Raw genomic sequence first — 25,388 nt, 5'->3', positions numbered from 1 at the left:
AGGGCTCACCGAAGGAGAATTCTTCTATTCGCTCATCTAGAGACCGCCGAAGGACTTTGGCCACCTACAGAAAAATGCCAATGAATACATCAACGTGGAAGAAACTCAGGCGATAAGAAAGAAGGAGATGCATGCCGAGCCCATAGGAGTATCTGAACGGCGGTAGTCGAGCAACCATCAACCTCCTAAGGAGCCTCGATCAGGAGGAGTCACGCTAACTAGCCCAGGACACATGTCGTACAACATGTGGTGGTGGCTCGTCCAAAGGCTGCAAATGGCAAGGTGTGGGCATCGATGTTTTGCTCCTTCTACTAGTCGGCAACGTACAACACCTGGGACTGCTATGACCTAGCAACTAGCAGGCCAACCCGGTGGGGATATCGTCGTCAATCATGGTCACCTGATCGACAACAAAGGCATCGATCAACCGTCCGAAGGGAGGGAGAAAGGACAACGCCCGAACCACTCCACCATCGACCTTAGCGTGGGAACAATCCAAGTCCAACTTGAGGCTTCGCTGAGCAGAATGAACCGTCGGCACAGGAGGAAGAGAACTGGAGTAATGCTGCTCGGGGGGAGATAGGTATGATCGCAGGTGGTCAAATCGACGGAGATTCTAACCGAGCAAGGAAGTCACATGTTCGGCTGCTTGAGATCTACGCTGTTGGCTCCAACAAGGAGAATGCTCAAGGACCCGAATCAGCTTCGACCCTAAAGACTTGGAGGGAATATAGGTCCCTCACGATGATGCACTGATCATCCGAGCGGTAATTTCTAATTATACAATCCATCGAACTTTTATTGATACAGGGAGCTCGATGAACATCATATACAAAAAGGCATTCAATCAGTTGCAAATCGACCAGAGAGAGCTGCTAATGATGACAACCCCGCTCTACGATTTCATAAGCAACGAAGTGTTGCCGATCGGCCAGACCAAGCTAGCCATTTCACTTGGCAAGGAGCCCCTGAAGAGGACAAGGACTACAAACTTCATTGTGGTAGACGCACCGTCAGTATATAACGTTATATTAGGTCGACCGTCCCTAAACGAGTTTCGAGCGGTGGTGCCCACCTACTACCAGAAGATTAAGTTTCCGGTAGACGACAAGGTGGGAGAAGTCAAAGGTGACCAATTGGGCGCTCGGCGATGTTACATCGAGATGGTAAGATCAGAAGCAAGGACCGCTTGGAAAAACCCGCTCTTGGAGATTAACACCATCTTTGAGAAGCCCTCGGCAATGGTTTATGAAGAAAAGAAAGAAGTCTAGATTCGTCCAAATCGATCGGATGAGACCACCTTCATTGTCGTCGATCTGGAGAGCGAGAAAAAGGTGGAGTTGTCCTCCTGCCTCAGGCAGAATCATGACGTGTTCGCCTGGTCGACCCACGAGCTCCCCGGAATCTCGCCGAGCGTTGCCCAACACGAGCTTCATATCCGACCGGATGCCTGGCCTGTAAAGTAGAGGAAAAGGGACTTCAACGCAGAGCAGAACCGGATCATCCGGGTAGAAATGGAGAAATTACTATAGGTCGGCCACATCTGAGAAGTCTAGTTCCCAAGTTGCCTCGCTAATATCGTACTGGTCTCGAAGTCGGGCAACAAATGACAAGTATGTATTGACTTCCACGACTTAAATAAGACGTACCCAAAAGACTTCTATCTGCTGCCCCGGATAGACTAGATGGTGGACTCTACGGTGGGCTGCGAGTTGATTTACATGCTTGATGCATATCAACGTTACCACCAAGTGCCGCTCGCTAAAGAAGATCAAGAGGAGGTTAGCTTTATCATGGCCGATGAAACATTCTGCTACAACATCATGTCGTTCGGACTGAAGAATGTCGGCGCCACCTACTAGAGACTTGTGAACAAGGTGTTTCGAAAATAGATCGACCGCAACTTGGAGGTATACATCAACAACATATTAATAAAGTCAGTCCGAGTTGTTGATCTGTGTGCAGATATCGAAGAACTATGCCGAACTTTGAGGACATACGGGATGAAGCTGAACCCGAGCAAGTATTTGTTCGGTGCTAAGAGTGGACGCTTCCTCGGATATATCATCACCGAATGAGGTATCGAGACGAATCCGAGCAAGGTAAAGACATTACAAGACATGCCCCCCCCGCCCGCCCCGTAGCTTGAAGGAGACCTAATGAATGACCGGACGGATCACAACATTGTCCAGATTTATATCCAAGTCATCTAATCGGAGTCTACCGTTCTTCAAGGTGTTGCGTCAAGTGACAAGATTCTAGTGGGATACGGAGTGCGATCGGACGTTAGAAGAACTCAAGGAGTATCTTAACTCCTTACCCGTGTTAGCTAAGTCGAGCGCCGGGAACCACTTTGGATCTATTTATCGTCTACCGACTATGCGGTCGGCTCAGCATTAGTCAAGCAGAATGACCATGAACAACAACCCATGTACTTTTTAAGTCATATATTGAAAGACGCCGAATCCTGCTACACTGGTCTCAAAAAATTAGCCTACGCTTTGATACTTGCCGCTCGGAGACTCTGTTAGAGTAGGTGCCCTGCAAAGTCAACTATTGGCTAGGGCTTTATAAACTCTTGTAAATAAACAACCTTTATTTTAATATAATTCAATTCAATTTTGCATTACTTTATCTTTATACCCATGCTATATGCATAGATAAAGTCCTTGAATATACTATAGTGAGATGTGGTGGTACATATGATGGTCATCATGAAATACATCAATATTCACTATATATTCTAAATTTGTTCCTAGTCAATTGGGCCGCCTAATGAACAGGGATAAAAGGCTACTTGAGCTAGAGACTAGTATCTGTGATGTAGTGTATTGTGTTTCATTGGTAAGGACATAGAGAAGTTCAAACATACAGATGGGTGATCATATGATGAGTTCATCGAACATCCCTCACACAGACTTTCCAAGTGGTTATCATTTATCGATTGGATAAGTCTTTGATTGTGGTTGTACACTAGTAGTCCTTATGACCCGAGACAACACTGAGACTCTATATGCTAGGGCTGCACTTTGACTCATTTACCAACTCTATTAGGGTCATCAGGTTATGAGATTGGGTGTAGTAATGAAACATATAGGAGTCAGTGTATTGTAGTCGGGGATTCATGCACACCTACAGGTGTGGATATCCTATATAATATATTGTTTTATAGTGAATGAAGTCTCTGATCAGAGCTGTAAGATGTACTTTAGGAAAGGAGTTTCCTAATTACACATGCGATATCACTATAAGATATATCATATGGTTGTCGAATCAATATACAATCCTCGATGTACCAATGATTGTAGATTCGACCGGGATATATGAGATGAATGGACTAGACTGTAAGTTAACCATAATCGACTGGTTCTTGTAAGCACTATTCAGTGATACCTAAGGAATCATGGGGTGGTGTTGCTAGATGCTCTTAACAGGTAGTTCTGACGTCTTATAATTAAGGAGTTAATCATAGGATGGGGCTATTAAGGGTATGCCCGAATAAAGGATAAGTATAGTCCTGAATCACAAAGAGTTGTGAACTCACGACTAACTGTATCCTTGAACCATTGAGGGTCACACAAGTATTAATTTTCCTATTTCCCGTTGAGAAAGTCAAATTCAAGGGGTTGAATTTGGCGAATAAAGTTTAATGTGATCAAACAGTGTATTGACAAATAAAATTTGATATGATCAAATGTTACATTGATTTCCAATTAATAAAAAATAAGGAGAGTGGAAGAGTTCCACATAAACTCTATAAATTAGATTTATATTATTGTAATAGCGAGCAAATACGTTTACCGTGTCAACGATATTGAATCGTTGATATAATTACAATGAACTCGCATTATTGGGTTCTAAAAAAGTTTTAAAATTCAATAGACCAAAATGAAAGAGATGTTAGACTTTGAAATTTTAAATCCAAGAAGAAATGCAATTATAATTAAATTGCATTATGAAAAATATAAAAAAAAAATGAAAATAGGGATTTCATTTCAACGTGTAAGGAAAATGAAAAAGAGAACATTTTTATTTTTATTTTTCCTTCACCTCTCCACGTTCTTCAATTTTTCCCTTTTCCTCCACTTTCCCACTCACCCATTACCTCCACTAATACACTCAGTACTCCATGCACGTTTTTGTTTGGCTTGCTATTTAAGATATTAAGGAAAAGAGAGTTAAGATTCTTCTTCTTGATGAAAAATTCGATAGCAACAATTTGGAGTGAAGTGAGAATAGGTTTTCTTCCATGGAGGTGCTGTAAGTGAAGCTTATGATTTGGTTCGTTCTTGATAGGGATGGCAATGGGTCGGGTTCGGGTCAGATTCTATATCCTCCGTACCCATACCCATCGGGTATAGGATATCCAATGGGTATACCCATACCCATTAAAGGACCGGATATATTCTATACGTGTAATTTTTCTTCTTTCTATCGAGCTATTATCATTAAACAAAAACATATTAAAATTAACATCCTATTAAAATATATATATATAATTAAAAAAATAGATTAAACATCTATATAGGCCTACTAATATCAACAAAAAATAGTAAGTTGATTTTAGAAAAAGAAAATTTTCTTTAATATATGTATATATATTATTTAATCGGGTATTCGGGTCGGGTATCGGGTATTGATAGTCCCTCCATACCCTCCTCCATTCGGGTCGGATGTCGGATCCTCCATCGGGTTCGGGTGGAATTGCCATCCCTAGTTCTTGAAGAAAAGAACTACGACTTCATTTTTGGAGAAAGAAATTTTGGCAGCCACATTTATAGCCACTTTCAAAAGAAGAAGATAGAGATCTTTTTCACTCTCTTCCATCGAAAAGTTTGATCTCCTTGTTTGTTACTTCTCTTCGAGAAGCATTGCCGGTGCCCACCTTCTTGCAGAATTTCGGAAGGCATAGCTCCTTGTTGAGAGCTATTAGACAACCCCTTGTGAAAAGGTAATTGGACAACCCCTTTTTCATCATTGAGGAAGTCATTTTGATCGTCTCGACGAAAAAAGACACTTGATCTCTAGTGTGATCAAGTGTTGGAAAGAGGACTCCGATTGTGGACCTGATTAGACGAAGGAAGTACGAGCTCGTGACAACAACGATGAACTATTTTGCTACAATTGGAATAGTTGGAGTCATACCCAAACACAGGTTGTTTGGAAGATATGTTTATGCTTGTACTATAATTCATATGTATGTTAATGCATGTTAATAGTTTTATTTATGTTAGGCTTAAATGATCTTATATGTTTATTTTAGATAGTTTAGCATGTATAAATAAAATGATTAAATTAGCATTATATGAATCAATTATATGATAGTGTGTCTTTGTTATGTTTTTAGGATCTTACTTATAAGGTTAGATTGTAATGCATGCTTAGATAAAGATCATGCTTATGTTTGTTTTAAAATCATACGAACACTCCTTTGATTTAATTGTTAAATCACAAATAAAATTTTAAATTTCCGTTGTACATAGGAGTGTAGAAACACGATCATCGAATTTTGAATTCGGTTCCAACAGACTTCGCTCGTACTTCCTCACTCATCTGATCATCGTCATGACCAACAATATCTTGGGAAGAGTCCTCCTCAACTTAAAGGCGTCTGAGTGACTAATCAAATAGACAACCAAACTAAGCGAGTTTGATATTCAGTATCAACCTCGAATGATGATCAAAGCTCAGACCTTGGCTGATTTCGTCATAGAGGTCCAGAACGTCGAGCCAGCAGCAACTTGGAAATATATGTCGATGGTCCGTCCACTCAACAAAGCAGCGAGATCGGCATTCTGCTCATTTCACCATGGAAAGATCGGATGCAACTTTCTGTTCAGCTGGATTATTGGGCCACCAACAACAAAGCCGAGTATGAAGCCTTGATAGTCAGCTTACAAGCAGCGCGACATGTCAGAGCAACAAAAGTCCTCATTAACTTGAACTCTCAGCTAACCCCCCAACAACTATCAGGGAAGTTCGAGATTAGTAGCTCCCGACTCAAGTTATATCCAGAAGTTTTCGAGAAACTGAAGGCAAATTTTTAAGAGGTCACTATACAGAAGATCCTCCGATCGGACAATCAAGCAGCAGATGAACTGGCTAAATTAGCTAGTTCATTATCACCAGTTGTGATTAGCCAGCTGATCGAACATGTCTCATTGGTGGCGCACATCGACCGGATGGAGGGAGTGGTCTTTTTGATCGACTAGAGAACACCGTTGATTGAGTTCCTCCGATCAGGTAGCGCGCCGACCGACCAGGATGTAGCGCGACTATTAAGAAAGAGGATCGGACGGTTCACATTGGTCTGAGATCAGCTGTATAAGAGAGCTTTCTCTAGACCCCTGCTCAAGTGCGTTGTATCAGAGGATTCAGAGTACATCCTGCAAGAAATACACCAAGGCTCCTGTGGAAACCATCTGGGCGGTCGTTCGCTGACTCGAAAGATTCTCTTGGCCGACTACTTTTGGCCAACTTCCAAAAGGATGTCACTCGGACAGTAGCCACCTGCCTGTCCTGTCAAAGGTATCACAACATCCCGTATCAACCAACTGAGAAGATGAAGACATCCACACTATTTTGCCTGTTCTGACCAATTGGGCATGGACATTGTAGGACCGTTTCCCATGGTGACCGGTCAGCGAAGGTTCCTGCTCGTCGCGGTGGACTACTTCTCAAAGTGGGTGGAGGCTGAGTCGCTATCAAGGATAAGTGAGCAAATGGTCATCAAATTCATCTGGCAAAACATCTTGTGTCAGTTCGGCATCTCCCACCGGCTCATCTCGGATAACGGGAGGCAAATCGCTGGTCGGAGGCTCAGGAAGTGGTACAAAGGCTATGACATCCAGCAGACCTTCACCTCAGTAGTCTACCCCTAGAGCAACGGCCAAACAGAAGTCACAAACCAGGAGATCCTAAGAGGCTTATGAGCTCGGCTCGACCACGCAAGAGGCTGCTGGGTCGACGAGCTCCCAAATGTCTTATGGGAACTTCGCACGACTCCAAAAGAAGCGACTGACGTAACACCATTCCAGCTGGTGTATAGAGGGGAAGCAATGGTCTCCATGGAAGTTGGAGTAGAATCCGACCGGGTGCAACTATAAGACGAGGGAAATACCGAGCGGAGGTTAATGGAACTCAACTTAGTGGATGAATCGCAGGATAAAGCCACTGTCTGGCTAATAGCATACCGACAATGGATGAGGTAGAACTATAATCGAAGGGTGATCCCGAGGTCTTTCCAGGTCAGAGATCTGGTGTGGAAGAAAATCAAGCTGGTCGGTGGCATCACCAAACTCGAGGCACTATGGCAAGGACCTTACAAGGTCGTACAAAAACTATGCTCAGGGGCCTACTACCTGGAGGGCGAAGACGGAAGGTGGCCCGAGCGGCCATGGAGGACGAATCATCTCCAACCCTGTAGGGGTCAAATGAGAGGTGCGTAAGTAAATATGGATGTATTTGTGCATACACCTTTTGGATACAGGACAGTCATGAATAAAAAATAATTTTTCCAAACTTTTGAGCTGATTGACCAAGTTAAAAGTCGAGCGGCAACTATAAACCCTTATCTCTATCAACGGTCGAACGACGATCTTAAACCCTTATCTCCATCAACGGTCGAGCGTCGACCTTAAATCCTAGTCTCCGTCAACGGTCGAGCAGCGACCTTAAACCCTTGTCTCCGTCAACGGTCGAACGACGACCTTAAACCTCAGTCTCCGTCAACGGTCGAGCCACGACCTTAAACCCTTGTCTTCGTCAACGGTCGAGCGGCGACCTTAAACCCCAATCTCTGTCAATAGTCAATGGCGACCTTAAACCCCAGTCTTAAGCCCCAGCCTCCATCAACAGTCGGTGTTAATGGCGACCTTAAACCCCAACCTCCATCAACAAAAATATCGAGCGGAGGTTAATCGAGCGGCGACCTTAAACCCTTGTCTCTGTCAACGGTCGAGTGACGACCTTAACCTTTGTCTCCATCAACGGTCGAGCGGCGACCTTAAGCCCCAGCCTCCATCAACAGTTGAGCAACAACCTTAAACCTTTGTCTCCATCAACAGTCGAGCGGTGACCATAAACTCCAGTCTCCGTCAACGGTCGGGCGGCGACTTTAAACCCTTGTCTCCGTCAACGGTTGAGCGACAACCTTAAACCTTTGTCTCCATTAACGATCGACCGACGACCTTAAACCCTAGTCTCCATCAATGGTCGAGCGACGACCTTAAGCCCTAGCCTTCGTCAATGGTCGAACGGCGACCTTAAACTCTTGTCTCCATCAACGGTCGAGCGGCGACCTTAAGCCCTTGTCTCCGTCAATGGTCGAGCAGCGACCTTAATCCATGTCTACGTCATTAAACGGTCGAGCAACGACCTTAAACCCGGAAAACAAATATCTCATTGTCGATCAGAAGAGCACGAGGCCACACTTTGGGGAATAAGCAACTCAGTTTTGATCGAGTATGTGTGACAACGTGTGAACTAAATGCAAGTCGAAAATAAAAAATATCGAGCGGCGAGAAGGGATATAAGGGTTCGTCGGACGAACAACATTCATTGATACTTCAAAAAATTACAGAAGCAAAAAACTCGCACGAACAGGCTCACTTCAAATAATCCAAAACATCGTCAGACAACGACTCAATTAGCTTGTCCTGACTAATGACCTTGCTTGTCAGAGTGGAGGGGAGGTAGCCACCTTCCTTCAATTGAGCGAGTGTCCCGTCGATAGCAAGGTCGAACAGACGGAGTGCCCGATCGGTGACTTTGTCGTTAAAAGCATCTGAGCGGATGTAGGCCTACTTCATGAGATCGAACCTGCTCGACTCAGCTCCCTGATAAGTCTCTAAGGCCGCTCGAGAGACCTTCAGCTCTTCCTTCAACTTGGCCAGCTCTTCATCTTTGGCATCGAGCTGGGTCTTCACTGCGGTCTACTCAGCCGATCGTCCATCCCACTCGGCCTTCAATGTGGCCTCAACCTCCTTTAGGTTTTGGGACAACACTCGGGACTTCTTATTTTTGATCTCCAAGTCCTCGATAGCCCGGAGCTTCCTAGTGTTGGCCAAATTGAGCTTGGACTCAAAGGAGCTCACCTGTTTATCAAGCCAAGCCAATTGAACAGTCTGCTCGGTGCCTTTGCTCTTCTTGGCCTCCAGCTGCTCAGAGCTCTTACTCAAATCAACCCTTAATTGAGCCATCTCAATGCTCATATGCTCTAGCTGCGCCTAAGAAGTCGTTGCCTGGCCGCTCGGGGCGTGCAACTGTTTGACTTCTTGCTCCAAAAAGGAAAGCCTTTGGCACATAGCCAAACTTTCTACCCAATATTGTGAGGAAGTAAAAAAAATTTAGGCCCTAGCGGTGACAAATAGTAACATGTAAAATACTTACCCCAGTGGACATCTGGGTATGACTATCGGCGAGCGCCCCTGGAGGCATGACCGCTGCACGGGCTCGGGCGTTAGTTCATATCTGAGCGAGCGGCCCTTGGATAATTATCTAGTGCTCTGGGGCTCGGGATTCAACACTGACATTATCGGGCCACTCGTCCGTAGGCAGATGGATGATCGCCGTTATATGGAGCTGGCCACTCAGAGCAGACGGGGCTGAGGTTGCTATGCCAGTCAATTGAGATGTTGATGTCGACCAGATGCGAGATTTCTGAGTCTTCGGTGGTGGAGGCGGTATTAAAGTGACCGACGACGTACAGATGGTTCCTTGGGGCAGGCCAGACAAAGATGACATCCGATCGGATGAAAGCAAAGCATGTTGGACGATCGTTGATCGCTTGGACGCAGGTGTAGAGGTTTCGCCCTGCTCGGATGGAAGACATGGGTTGGTCCTAGTTGGAGTCTGTGTAACGGTGGTGGTGGATCGGGTGGCGATCTCCGCACGACGCCTCTTTTGGCTTATCAATGGCTCCTCGAAAGAAGCCAACTCTGAGGCCTCGTCAATCAGAATCATCAGAAGTCGTTCAAGCGGAGGATTCGTTGAGCCAACTGCTTCACCACCAACTGTATGACTAGCTACTTCTTCGCTCCCTTGAGCTAGGGCTCCTATGCTCTATCCGAACGGATCCTCATGAGAGCCGACCGATTGCAAGCCGCAGCTCTCCAACTCAGTCGCGACCGCAGCATTGATTTCTATGTCCGCAAGTTTGGACTTACCGGCCAGACGTGCACACAACATGACTCGAGCTGCAACAAGATACCTAGGCTGGACGGAAGCCTTATGTGGATCAGGCTCAGGTCGAACACGTAGAGGACATCCTCCAGTAACAACTTGTGTATATGGTATTTCTGACTAAACAAGCTAAAAGCTATATGAAGGTAGTCCGAACGGCTCTTGTATTTCTTGAGCTCGGGAGGGTTCAACACCTCTAATTGTCACTTGGTCAGGAAGTCCGACCGTTCGGGAAAGTGAACAAAGAAATAGTAGTCCTTCCAATGCTTGTTGGAGGACGACATCTTGTCAAAGAAGACTAGGCCCACTTGGGTTTGGAAGAGAAAAGTCCCCGGGTCGAACAATTTGGGATAATATAAATAGTGGAAGAGCCAAGGAGTAAGGGGAATGTCGTGCAGGCAGAACAAAACGACGACCCCGCATAGTAGCCGAAAGGAGTTTGACACTAGTTGATGGAGAGAAATATAAAAATATTTACAAACGGCGGAGAAGAAAGGGTGGATCGAGAATCGTAGACTGACGGTAAATTGGTCCCTAAAGAAGCATACAAAGCCCGGAGGCAACTCGTTCAAGCGGTCAAAAGTCGAAGGAAGATCAATTTGATAATCGGAGGGGATTTCAAAGGCAACTCTCAAACTCTTAGCATCACCTCCATCGAACCTAGATTTGATGGACGTGTACCAGAGCCTAGGGACGGAGATAGGAGGTTGAGAGGAGTTTACCATTGAAAATAAACGTCGACAAGAAATAACAAAGAAGTTCGATTGAAAGGACGCTAAGAACAACGAACAGAGTCGGTTGAAGGGTACATAAAGCTTATTAGAGAGATCGCTACGACCGCTGGAAAAGAAGAAGAACACAGTGTCACCGGAAAGTTCAAAGATGAAGACACAGATTGAGGGAGACGAAAACACAGAGTGAGGAAGATGACGACACATGTGAGGTTTATAAACCTCGTGGCCGATCGACCACAGTCGTTCGATCTAAAGCCATGGAAACCTAGAAGCAGATCCTATCGTTGATTTTGAAAAGGTGCACACCTCGTTACAAGAGAATATCTGCCTGTCACGTCGAGCGTGCAACGACAATGAAGGACATGTGTCCTTCGGTCACCAGGTAGCATTTAATGAGCTTAATTAAAAAAGGTATGGCCACATGCTCGACCATAATTATCAAGATTGCACGGTCTTCAAGAAATTTAGATGACGTCAATCACGATCGAGCTCGCCGAGGACGCGTAGGGAAAATGAAAAACATGTTCCACGTGTTGTTGCGCACGTCTCGATCAGCGCAAAGAACGAGTCACATGGCTGAACCTGGCAACAGTAGAATGAAAGCTAAAGTGGCGTTGGCTTGTAGGCCGATCAGTGATTAAAGACCAAGCACAGGGCGATCGATATATGGGCCGAAAGGACCTTAAAATCGCTGAAGACACATCTTCTTGTCCAGTCAGTCGGACTTACAGCCTCCTTCGACTAGACTTGAAGGGAAGACTTGTGATGCGACGATAAGGAGGAGCCTACCTGGCACGAGTCAATTGCGACGGTATAGGTCAAAGTCAAGGCGGTCAACGTCAGGGCTTAAGTAAGGTTCGGCTGCACCCGAGCGAGAAGCGATTCATCGGTCGATCGAAGGGATCATTATCCGGTTGGTCATCTGAGTAAACTAGTGACTGGTTAACCCGGTTGACAGGAGAGCAAACTGAGCGGGCCAAGAGCCCAAGCCAAGCGGGCCACCCATCCAGCTTAAAGTATGACGTTGGCATTGTACACATAATGAACTGATAAAATAATAAAAGAGAAAAAAATAGATAATTAATAAGAGAAAGAGAAAATAATATAGAATACTCCGTCTATCATTAAATGAGAAGAAGTCAAGATACAGATACCTTCCGTTGGTAATTAATATCATCATTAAACATGAGAAGATGGAGGGTCACTGAAAAAAGTATAAAAGAGTATGTCAGGTATGAAGAAAGGTAAGATGAATCTCGGCCCCTAGTACTTTCACTCTCTTCTTTTTCTATTTCTAACTTGAGCGTCGGAGGGCCAACGCCAGAGACCCCTTCCCTGGTTTTGGTTTTGTTTTGCAGAGAGGAACGAGATCTTCATCCAGTTAGTGAAACTGTCATCTCCTCGGCTTTCCAACTTCACGCCTTCGGATAGAAACAGTCACTTCACTTACTTTTTTTTTATGGTTAGTATTATACTAACTAATTTTAGAATGATCAATTTGCCCATAAAATATTTTAAAAGTTTTTACTTCTTGAACTTAGTTTCATTGTGTCTAAGAAAACCCTTTTAACTTTGTTATTAATAAATATACATTGTATATATTTGATTTTCACTGGACTTGTGATTAGCTATAGTTAGTGCTTGTATGTCATTGTACTACCTCATTTGTCCAAATTTCAATTGGCAAAAATGTCACAGCAACTACATCATACATAGTAGATGATACAATATAAAATACAATTATTCTAATTTAATCAAAATTATTATCAATGGGAATTATTATATTAAAATATGTTTCATCAACTTAATCAAAATTACGTGAACATTTATTTTAACTTCGTAAAAAATTATTTCAAAACTATTGTAGTGACTATGCCATAATAATTTTAAAGTAACTTTAATTAGGTTTAAATAATTTTAATTAAATTAATAAAGAATATTTTAATATAAAAGTATCAATCGTATAGTATTTTTGTTCAGATTGAAGTAAAAAATTAAGACAATTTATTTTAACACATTATAAAGTTACATTGTAATGGTAAGTACATAAGTGGTTGAGTCATAGTTTTGATAGTTTTAATGTGAGTTGAACATAGATTAAGTTAAAATTTTGTGGATTTAACTTATGTGTTTAAGTGTACGGAGATTTAAAAAAACATACAAGCATTTGAGATGGTAGAAAACACAAGCGGTCATGAAGAATTGCACGAGAAGGAGGTGACGAACTTAATGCATCCGAGAAACGAGAAACTGCTAAAAAAATACTCCGATGGAGCGAGAATGACATACAATGCATTCGAGAGACGATGAGTCAGAAGAAAAACTAATCGAGGAGAATGACAGAATTGAGTTATGTTAGAGTTAAGAAGATGAAAGGGCACCCCTTCCCTTTCATCTTCTAGCTCATTCAATTCCTCCATTAATAAGAGGAAGAGTCATCTTCCTTTAATATATATGTGTCCAAGCCAAAGAAGACAAGGGGGCTTGTTACGTGCAAGGTTTATGTAAAGTCAAAGAGAACGGATTCGTCCCATATATAAAAGGTCTCTGTGCAAGGTTTGTCTGTGTGAACAAGATTGTAAGAGGGGTAAAGAACATTTAAAATTGGTTTGTCCATTCGCAGAAGAGGGATTTGGTTTGTGAACCATGAAGAGCTTTCCGATTCGTTCGTGATCGTTCTTTCGATGACAAGTGAATATCAAGATCTACTACGGGAGATCACTGTGAATTTTACAGATTTCGTATTTCTATATTTTTCATACTTTAGAACTATCAACAAATTGGGATGAGCTCAATTCTGGGATGCAGTCACTTAGACAATTGGAGAAGAAAATGATCAACTCCACAAGTTGACCTTTCTAAGCACCTAGACTCCAGATGTCGTGGCTACATCAGCAGAGTCATTGCCGAAACAGATTAGGACGACATCCACGTTAGTAGACTCTAGGCACTCGGAATGTCCGAAGTCTTCCAAAACCGTTAGCGGACCGTTGCCAGATTGGAACAAGTTCGACGAGTCTAGGCACCCGAGAGGTGCCATATCAATAAATAATCAGATCGAAGACGAAGGTTATAAAAAAAAGGACTAGGGCTTAAAGTTAAAGTAATACACACCTGAATTCACTATTTAAGTTCTTTATTTTTTTTGTTATGATCTGTGCTTGTGCTTACTTACTATAAAAGGCTTCTCTGCATCTGACTTTGTGTTAAAAAAAAATATATTCTAGTAGAGCTTTTCATAATTTTGGATGAACAATATGAGGATTGTAACTAAATAAACTTCGTGTGCTCTTCCCATTTTATATGATTACTTTTTCAATTATTATGTGTGTCCTTACTAGTTAGATAAATAAATTAACTTTAATCGTAAGTACGGTATTCATCTATCCTCTTTAATGATCCAAATTGCTCCTGCTATACCACTATAATAGTGTTAAATAAGGATATTTTTAGAATGAGAAATATATTGAAGCATTGTTTAAGTTTTTTTAATGTCCTTTATATGAAAACGATAATAAAATGTAATTTTAAATTTTTGCCTAATTTAGTTGTCTAATGAAGAAAATCAAGTACAAGTATATTCGTGTTATAGATTGCATACAAGAATCAAAGAAAAATTAACAGTCTTCAAGGGAATTGAAAGAATATCTTTGAGATCAACTTTTAAGTGTGCATAAATTATACTCTAAATTTATCTGATAAGTGAATCAGAAAAAAAAAAAATTTCTAAGATTAGTTGAGCAAAACCCTGATACCTAGATTATAAAAGGAAAAAAAATAGTCACCATGTCACCATTAAAAGCACAAAAGCAAAGTTCTTAACTCAGGGAATTGAAAGAACATTCTTCCAAACCTTTCTCCATTAATCTATAAATCTTTTCACCCCACTAATTGACCATTTACTCTCCTTTTCCTATGGCTTTGTGACAGAGCCCTTAAAATCAGGGAAGGCAATTGAATATACTGCCATGCTTCAACTTTGCATGGTGGTGGAGACAAAGCAACCTTAATTATGTTGTATAATATTTTACTACTGGAAAAGAAAGGATTAAAGATGAACATGAGTGCCTAATTAGATTCATAGACAGTGCTGAACAATGTTGCTAACTTTAAGCAAAGTTCACAGGAAAGAACAGACAGTGGCAGTGTGCCTAGAAGAAGGCCTGGGCCAAAAAGTTGATAGATCAATATTCATTTGGTCTCAAGCTTGAAAATTAAATTAGGACACTTCATTTTAAAAATACATCAAAAAGATAAAAATTGTGAAGGGGTAGAAATGAGGATATTAAAATAGATATACAAATATAAGAGGATGGATAGAATAAGAATGAAAATATTAGAGAGAAAGTCGAGGTTGTATTTAGGAAAAAGTTTGATAGACACATTTAAGATAGTATAAACATATATTTACACGACTAATAAATATTTGAATTAGACGATGTTAAATTATGATAAATATTCAAATCAAATAGAAAAGCGTAAGAACAAAAAAGATTTAGTTAACAATAATAAAATAAAATAAAATTTATTTAAGTATAGATGATGATATAAAGGGGCTATAACTCAATAACATAGAAAGATCCATGTAATCAACCCCATCTAATTAAATAAAATTTGATTATTATAGTAATTTTGATTAAAATTAAACAATTCTAATTCTAACAATTTTTTATTTAAAATTATTTCAATAATATTTAGATAGTTTTTAATTAAATTTCACTAAAAAATATGAATTTAGTGATGAAAACAATCATCGCAAATTCGTAACAAAACTAGCTATAAAAAAGAAAAAGAAAAAAAAAAGAAAGAAATCGTCACTAATTAATAATGAAATTAAAAAAAATGTATTAAAAAATTAGCAAAAAATCACATAATTCATTGTAAATTAGTGATGAATAAAAACATTTAGTGGTAAAATTTACAACGAAATAAATATTCATGGAAAATTTGCCATGCATTTGGAAATTCGTCATAAAAGTTACAACGAATTTAAAATTTATCGCAAAATTTCCTACAAAACTTAAATTCATCGTAAAATTTACAATGAAATAAACTTTCATGGTAATTTTTTCCATGAATTTAGAAATTTATTGTAAAATTTACAATGAATTCAAAATTTATCATTTTCAAAAAAACCCCAGTGGCGAACAAGCCCAATGTCAGCAAGCACCTCCCCTCCAAGGATGGTGATCCTGTCCGATAGTCGAGGCAACGGAAGTTGGGGGTATAGCACTCCGGCTGATCGTGTATTGACTCCGCATGGCCCTTCAATCACGACTACGTCAGTGCCGAGCCAGGGAAGGGGTCCCCGACGTTGGCCCTCCAACACTCAAGTTAGTCAACGTCGATATGTGGAAGCAAAGCAAAGTAACGAACAGTAGCAACAACAGTGGATTCTCGCATACCTCCACTGAAGCTTGGACCTCCCTTTTATATAGGGCTCCTGTAGCGCGCGTGCACGCTTCCCAACGCGTGCACGCTCCTTCACGATTTCCATGAAAAGATGTGTCAGAAAACTGTCTCTGACACGATACCTTAACGAGCCAAGCATATCTCTGACATGACGATAGAAGCGTCCGCTGTACGATCTTCTGTTTGATCATGCCGCCCGTCAGTGGCACTAACTCTCAAAAGGATATCGAAGGATATCCTACCGTACCTGTGGCTTGGCCGAGCGGAATGGCCGTTTGACTGCGAGTCCTTTGTAGCGTCGCCCATTGCTGGGTCGAGCGAGATAGCCGCTCGACTAGAGCGTCGTCCGGATGATGAATCCATTACTTGGCCGAGTGGGATAGTTGCTCATCTGTAGTGCCGTTGTATGGCTACTCGGCCATATCTCTACTCCGTTGTTCTGATATTGATGTGAGGCTGAGCGGGGTAGTCGCTCGGCCTGCTTCTGCAGACACTTGGCGTTCATTCCTATGTTGAGTGTCGGGTGCTAGTAACTAAGCCAGTGATGCCGTCAGGTCAGGCCTCTTCGTATCTCGGTCGTTGGAACCACTTGCCCGATCGGCGAGCTATAGTGGAGAGTTGATCGCCTTGATTCTGACCTTCATTGACCTCTACTGTGGCAGTATGGTGGGATTCCTCTTTATCACCGCATCAGATGATGTTGCCACCGGAGATGAGAAAAGGAATGCCAAGAAGAAGGGCTCAGGGACCTACAAGATATGGATACTCAAGGTACTCAAGCAGGCACACCAGGATATCGGCATCTTCAGCAAGGCCATGTCGATGATAAACTCCTTCATCAACGCCATAATCGAGAAACTTGTACAGGAGGCCTCCTACCTTGCTTGCTACAACAAGAAGTCCACCATCACATCACACGAGATCCAGACCTCTATTCGCCTCGTTCTCCCCAAGGAGCTCGCCAAGCATGGGGTCTTGGAGGCCACCAAAGCCATGATCAAATTTACCAGCTGCTAAACCAAAGCCTTTCGATGCATGGATCCTTGATGGAGCTCAAATTTTAGGATTTTTGTTGGGCAAAGGATGTTTACATATCTTCATAATGATATGATATTATCCTACCTTAATAATTCTCTCTTTAAACGAAAGATCATAATTACTCTCATGGTCTGGGTCTCCCGACAGCATCTAGTCATCCTGACTTTCTCTGGGCCGGGCCTCTCCGTAAGCATCCGCATCCAGTCACATTGACCTACTCCGGGTCTCCTTGCGAGCATCCGGTCATCCTGACCTACTCGCCTCCCAGTAAATATTCGATCACCCTGACCAGTTTCAGGTCTCTCCGTGAGTATCTGGTTACCCAGACCTGTTTCTGGCTTTCCCACGAGCATTTGGTCACTTATGACCTGTTTCAGGCTTCTCCGTGAGCATCCGGTCACCTTGACCTGTTCTAGGTCTCCCCTGTGAATATTTGATTACTTTGACCTATTTCAGATCTCCCCATGAGCATTTGCTCACTCTGACTTACTCCGAGCTCTCCACAAGCGTCTGATCAGCTTGATCTGTTTCGAGCTTACCCTCAACTTCATTCAAGGTCACCACACATGGCCAATACTATTTATTGTGCAAAAGGATGTTTATATATCTCCATAATAATATGATATTGTCCACTTTTGACCTACATCCTCATGACTTTACTTTTAAACTCTCTCTAAAAAATTTCATGTCAATAAATATCCTACGTTCTTTTAAACTTATGATCTTATTAAATCTTTCTAATATGAAATTTTAATCGAACCAACAGTTTTTAGTTTTTAGTGATGTTGCACTTATTATTTGTTTTCCCTTTTTTGATGGTAGATTAATGCGTATGTAACATACTACCTCGACATCAGTAACCATGGTTGACTGTCCTTTCGATTTGCTGTTTTGGTAGATTAATATATCATCAACTGATGTAAAGGATGCAACTGATTTTGAATCAACTGTATTAGGTTTTTCAAAAACGTGTTGTTGATATCCATATTTTAGATAGGAATTTTTGATATCATATAAAATTATCATTAATCAATATTTGTGACTATTTTGAATCCATTTGATAGATGATCATATTGTTGAATGTGAGCAACAGAGTTTTTAATAACACTGAGGTCACATTTGGTAGGGTGTAATCTACCTTGTAATATAATTAGGATTACATTACAAGGATGATTATTTTATTTGTTTTAACTTTAAATCTGTAATGTAATGTAATCTCGATTATAAAAGGTAGTGAAGTTTTGTAATCTGAATTACAAAGTAAATACTATGTAATCCGATTACATTACGAGGTCACTGTTTAACCACAATTTGAATGCTGAATATACCCATAGTAAGTCGACCGCTCGTCGGCCGCCGCCCGCCGCCGCCGGTCACCGGTCGTCGGTCGTCGCCGTTGCCACCGGTCATCGGTCGCCGGCCGTCGCCGCCGTCGTCGATCACCGGTCGCCGACCGCCGTCGCTGTTGTCGGTCGTCGGTCGCTGCCGCATTCGATCGCTGGCCGCCACCGCAGCCGGCCGCCGGCCGCCGTCGCCGCCAGTCGTCGGTCGATGCCGTCGCCACCGCCAATCGCCGGCCATCGCCGACCGCCGTTGTCGTCGCCGACCGCCGTTGTCGTCGTCGGTCATCGGTCGTCGATCGTCGGTCATCGCCGGCCGACCGTCATCGGTCACCGGACACAAACTCTGACAGAGGTGCGGCGACCCATCGGTAGAAGTCGCAGGATATTTTTGTCATTTTATAATAGTATGAATTACATTCCTTATAAAAAATAGTGGATACCAAACAAAAGAATGTAATCACCTTTGTAATCAAAGATTACATACATTATATTACCAAACGTAGTAATGTAATCAAGATTACATTACATTACATTACAAATTTGATTACATTACAAGCTCGATTACATTACACCCAACCAAACGTAGCCTAATACTCAGCTCTTCTAAGCTTGCAACAATATGATACATTGTGGCAGAAGGCGAATACGTTTGTCCCCAGCGTCCCCGTCAATCTGTCCCAAGGTCAACACAGAGGAGGTAAATCACGGACGGCTACTAGCCTTTGGAATAGTGACTAGCACAAAAGGGAGGTATTTACCTCGGCTTTACTGAGATTGAAATACCAGACCTCATTATGACAACACCTCATGCATAGACAACAATATGATACATGATCATATTGTTGAATGTGAGCGACAAATTTTTCTAAAATATTTGTCAAAAATTTCATGGTAAATGAGGACTTTTTTTTAGTGCTTAAATAGTTTTAATTAATATTAAAATTATTTTAGCTATAATTATTTAGTAATTTGAAAGAATATGTTTAGTAAAAGCTACTGTAATAATAAAAATATTTTTAAAATAAAGATATTTTGAAAGAATAGGTTTAGCAAAAGTAACTGTAATAATAAAGCTACTGCAAAATTTGAGTAATAAAGATATTTTTAAAATAAAAATGTAGACCTTTTTAATATAGTTTTTAAAATGGGATTATCTTCTTAATTATAATGAAAATAATGGATGATTTTTTAAACTTTATTTTACTATATTTTGAGTGCTAATAAAAACAAGTATATAACATCATAATTAAAGGGAAGAGTAGATGGATGAGCAAGTGGCTCCAAATGCAAGGATATAGACGGCTCAAAGTGACATAAAATTGATTGGTGTCATCATTTGTGGATCTTGACCTATGGTAACATGAAAATTGTACAAGCGCCCGGACTAGAATGCGATGGTAGGATACGAGACAGACATTTTAGGCCACAAAAGTTTAATTCTCACATAGAGCATGTTATACTTAGTGAGTTCAAAATTTGTGATAATTGTTGTTAATCTATACTTTTCAATTTACATTGATGGTTGATAAGAAATTTCCATCAGATTGGGTCAATTATCTCCTGAATTAATTATTGAATATGTGTGAATGATGAAGAGATAGAAGATGATAGAACTTTCATTGTGAATGAAATTTTAGTTTCACATTAGGAGTTTCATGGTATATTGATTGGTTTATATTGATTCATATGCATTAAGGATATAAACAAATGCATGGAGAGAAGCTCTCTCTTATTGATCGACCATTAACATTGTTGTTGATCTGAGCTCCTATTATAAGGAGACTGCGATCACAAGCCTTCATTCCCTTCTCCTCTGTCATGCAACTCCTGCTCGGGAGAATGTCTGTGATAGCAATCGGGTGTCACTCAGTTCGCTATCACCAGTGCTTGGTGGGAATTGGGAAACAGACGACCCTAGTGAGCCTCGAAGCACAGCCGGAGGTGGGCGAATCTGTTTCAAGGAAACTGCGATTCTCGCAAGCCTCGGTCCTTTTTCTCGCTCGGGAGGTTGTTCGCTCGCTCGGGCTCCTCTGCTCCTTTAGTCGCTCGGCTTGTCTACTTCTCCTGATCGGTCCCTTGCCTGGTCAGCCTCTTCATTCGCCCACTCGACAACTTTGCCCGGCCGACTCAGCTTGACCGACCGTCACTTCTCGCTCGGATTGCATTTCTACTTCGCCCGATCGACCTCTTTGACTGCTCGGCCTGTCTACTCAGCCTGTTTTCTTGCCCAACCAACCTCTCGCTCGACCTGTCTGCTTCACCCTACCGACCTCTTGTTCGGCCTGTTTGCTCGGCCTGTCTTCTTGCCAGACCGACCTCTGCTCTCTCTCTCTGTCTGACCGAACTTGCTCGACCTTACTGCCTGGTTGGCCAATCTACTGCTTGCCCACCCGACCATTAAGTCCGCTCGGACTTTGCCGCTCGGACTCGAAGCTCGGTCTACACTCAGCAATTAGTAGAAATCAGCCCCTGCTGGCAGCCTGAGATTATCCGCTCAGATCATTTCGACTGTAAGTTGAATTTAATTCAGTGTAGTTTAAATTCAGCTAATACCCCATAAATCTTCGACAGCAGATTGTTTCTTCCAACATTAATTGGATAATAATATCTGGATACCTGGATTATTAAAAAAATATATTCAAATCATTGAGCGGGTAAATGGGATGAATTAGGGTAATAATAAGTTAATACCTCTTTCATTTGAATCTATGTTCGTTTAAATAAATCAATACTTATTTAGGGTACGAGAAACTCATAACTATCTAGTTTCAGGCCTAAAAAAATACCGTTTAGGCCCTTTTCTGAGTCCATGAATATATTCTTTATTATTTTTAGTAATTTTCATGATATTTTTAGTATTTATAGGTTAGGAAATGTTTATATAAGCATCTTGTTTTGATAATTTATTTCTGTTATAATTTTTTTTTCTAATAGGATTTTTTTCCTTTTTTATCAATAGCAATTGAGGTATATATTATTGGTGTGGTTAACACTAACGGTCTAATTCAGGTTTTGATGAATGACAAAGTAGATTAAGTTACTTTCATTGTGATCTAACACTTTAACTAAGTATGCAGGAGAAGCCTAGACTGGTCGACGGACTGACCGGATGTCTGGCACGAAGTCCAGCTAGGTCAACGAGTTGACCTGATAGTTGGCATGAAGCCCAAACTGGTCGACGGGCTGACCGGATGTTTAGCACGAAGTCCAGCTAGGTCGACGGGCTGACCTGATAGCTGGCACGAAGTCCAGACGGGTAGACATGCTGACCGGACGTCTGGCAGGTAAGTTAAGGTAAGTCACTCGAGGGGAGTGACTTGGTGAGGATACGTTCCCGGTTAGGGAACTTAGGCACTGATCCAACTTAGAACTATTTCGAAACTCTAAGTTGAGATCTTGATTAGATTCTGGTCTCGGTGAGACGAAATCTAATTACTATTCTTCTATTATATTATGCTAATTTCTGTTTTGCAGGGTAATTTAACTATTATTTTACCTCAGGCTAACTCTTTCTTGCAAAAGAAGGACTTTCTGGAGAAAGGTAGTCAGGGCGCTCGGAAGGGATCCGGGTGCCCGGAGTTGGTCCGGGCGTCCATAACTGGTTCGGACGCCTGGAAGGTAAATTCTATCCCCGACAACTTGAAGCGCGCTGATTGGTCCAACGACGTCACAGTCCAAGTGCCCGGAAGGAATCCGGGCGCCCGGAGCCTCCTATATAAGGAGGGTGAGTCCTGAAGAAAAGAACAACAATGACATCTGCTTTACTGCGGTGTGCTCCTGCAATGCTGCGAAGCTTCTCCGACAACGTGTTGATTTTTCTTTCCTTTATTGTTGTCGGTATTTTCTTTTTAAAAGTTATTGTACTTTCATTTGTAATATTTTTGTGAATTATTAGTGATTGTCTAACGAAAGCACTCGACGAGTGTGAGCCTTGGAGTAGGAGTCGACCAAGGCTCCGAACCAAGTAAATTGATTCTTGTTAGCATTGTTTTCTTTCTTTTCCGCTACGTACTCGCTACAAAATTTTCAATTGATATTCACCCCGCCCCCCTTTCTATCAACTTTCACGATCCAACGTATATATTAGATTTCTTTCAGTTTTAAGCCTTAGGGTTTAGAGCATATATAAGCACATGTTTAACTATTTGAGGATTAATATGCGATTATTAACATTTTTTTTTTTTACAAACAATAGTTCTCTTTGTTTTCTTAAGTCTTATTCTTGTGTTGTCCTCAATTCCTCTTTCTCATTAGTCTGCAGGATAATTACTATCCTATCCGATATTAAATAATTTTTTTAACTCAACTAATATATTAAATCTATTATATTATTACAAAAGATCATTTTCAGACTCGAATCATGATCATAAAGTTATAAGACAACAATTTGACCATTGTACAATAGCTCCTCTTCTTCTAAAGATCTAAAATTAATTTAAGGAGAGAATAAGCTACTAAAAATTTAAGGAATAAAGCTTTTCAATTACTTCAATGAATTTAGACGGTCATTGATGATGAGAAATCAATCTTCCACCATAAGCCTCTTCTAAAAGCTTATAGACAAAGCTTCCAACAAACACTTTAAAATGATCTTCAATCTATCAAAAAAATTCATTAGAATGTTAAAAATAGTCACTGAAATTCAATAGTTCTTGAGTTGCCGAGTCGATTACTAGAAGATCAATCGATTGTCAGGTTGGTCATGATTCAATGTTCGACAGATAGCTAAGGCTAAATAAATCTCATGATTTACTCCTTCCAAAGAATAAGGAATTGTCTTGAAACAACTGCTAAGGTAACAACTTCACTTTTTAACACCAAAGACTAAACCCTAACTAGAAATTTAGAATTCTATGAAAATCGTTATTTTCCCATCTTTGAGTTCTACAAGCATAATTTTATTTCAAATCTTGCTTCAATTACTTTATCACAAAGTGCATGTCACATGAAGAGCTAAGCATGTGCTCTTCCTCATAATTTAATCATCCAAGATCTACTTTGCCCTGAGAGAATTCAGAAAGTAGAATAAATTTTCAAGAAGAGGAGGTTCTAAGCTCCTAAGTAGTAGAAAGTGTTCCTGGGATCAAATAGGTTAGCCCCGCGCCTCCGATTCAAGGTTTATTGGCTGAATTAGCCCGAGTTGTCCAATTTTAAAGCACTGAACATGCATTTCACCCAAGTTAACTCCTATCGGTCATTCTTATAATGTAAATGAAAACATTCATGAATAAATTTAGTATTTAAATTAATAAAAATTTATTTATATTCATTCAATGCACATAAGATTAATTAAATGAACAACTAGTTAAACTAAACAAATAAATTTGAACACATATGAATTTAATTCGTTAATAATATTCATGAATAATATTCATGAACAATATCTGTATACAAATTTTACGAATTATATTTATCAATAAATTTCTTATCAATATTCTCGATAAATAAATAAATTCTTAAAACTAACAAATAAATTTGTACTATCAAATTTAATAATCAATCAAAAAATTTAAAATATAAAAATTTCAAATAAATTTGAATTAAAAGCTTGATAACATCTAGATAAATCAATCTCAAGCTACGCTTAAACCAAACTCAAGCTCAAAAAAAAAAAATCAAACAAAGCTTGAATAATTATTTTAATGATTTAATTCATTTTAAACTCGATTATCTTATCAAATAAATTTAAACATTATAAAATTTAACTACGGGTAATATACTGTCTTAGTCATTCTCCCTCATAATGCTTTGCATATTGATTAGAGAAACATTAAACCCCTTGTTTTGCCAACTAATCTGTCCCCAAAACTTGTCTTTCTCTAACATGTGAGGGCATTTACACTTCTTCTGTGACTATGGGGCACTAAACTAATCAACATCCTGACACTTTCAAGTTAAAATAATCTGGAGTCTTAAGTTATTGAGTTTTCTTTGCTGTGAACTAGAGCAAAAGACACCTTTATGAGCTGGCTCATGTTAGAACAAAGACACTGCTAAGAAGTTTGAATTTGGAATTAAAAAGACATTCCTAATTATTAGCATATTTTATTTATTGAAAATATCTTTATTTTATAGTAAAATGGTAGAACCATCACCTTGGCGGCCTCTCTAAAATAGCCTCTCACTTCCTGAATTTATCTAGCAAAAGATAGTACATGCAAAGAGGGGTGAAACAAAAAATTAAGATATTTTATATCCGTTAGAAATTTCATTTTATCTGTGATAATACTCCATATGAACCATCTACATTAGTCCGTAGGGACTAAAATTATTCTTATTCAAACATTATTATTTATTGCAGCAGCTATAATATGTAAAATTAAATTAACTTAGTCAAAAAAAAAAATATTGAAATTTAAACAAAATTATTTCAAAATGGTTAAAATCAGTGTCATTCTGTTGCATCTATTAATCGACTACTACAACATTGTAATAATCATTTAAATGGCTTCTACATTGTTGTAGAAGATTGCTATAATATTATTATATGTTTTTGACCGCGCTGAAAAGATATTAAATTAAATAATTTTGATAAATTATTAATTATGTAGCAACTAAGCTACTATTTTGATTTTTGCCCTTCCATCTTCAGGGATGAAAACAAGTTTTAAAAAGTCAATCAGAAAAGTTTTTTTTTAATAATTCAAGTATTCAAATTTGCAGAAGAGAGACAATTTTC

General features: G+C 40.3%; 1 protein-coding gene across 1 annotated transcript; it reads left to right on the top strand.

Moving 5' to 3' along the window:
- The first annotated feature begins 16,991 nt into the window (after positions 1–16,991).
- LOC122033761 (histone H2B.3-like) lies at positions 16,992–17,345 on the top strand. Its single transcript, XM_042592925.1, has one exon. The coding sequence runs from the start codon at positions 16,992–16,994 to the stop codon at positions 17,343–17,345; it is 354 nt and encodes a 117-aa protein (XP_042448859.1).
- Positions 17,346–25,388: the final 8,043 nt, after the last annotated feature.

This window comes from Zingiber officinale, chromosome 11B (assembly GCF_018446385.1).
Source record: "Zingiber officinale cultivar Zhangliang chromosome 11B, Zo_v1.1, whole genome shotgun sequence".
NCBI classification, from domain to species: domain Eukaryota; kingdom Viridiplantae; phylum Streptophyta; class Magnoliopsida; order Zingiberales; family Zingiberaceae; genus Zingiber; species Zingiber officinale.
Note: the sequence above shows the minus strand (reverse complement) of the source record. Positions and strands in the feature narration are given on the sequence as shown.

Bases quoted from the DNA above. Each gene is read 5' to 3' on its own strand.
- LOC122033761 (XM_042592925.1), top strand. From the start codon at position 16,992: ATGGTGGGATTCCTCTTTATCACCGCATCAGATGATGTTGCCACCGGA.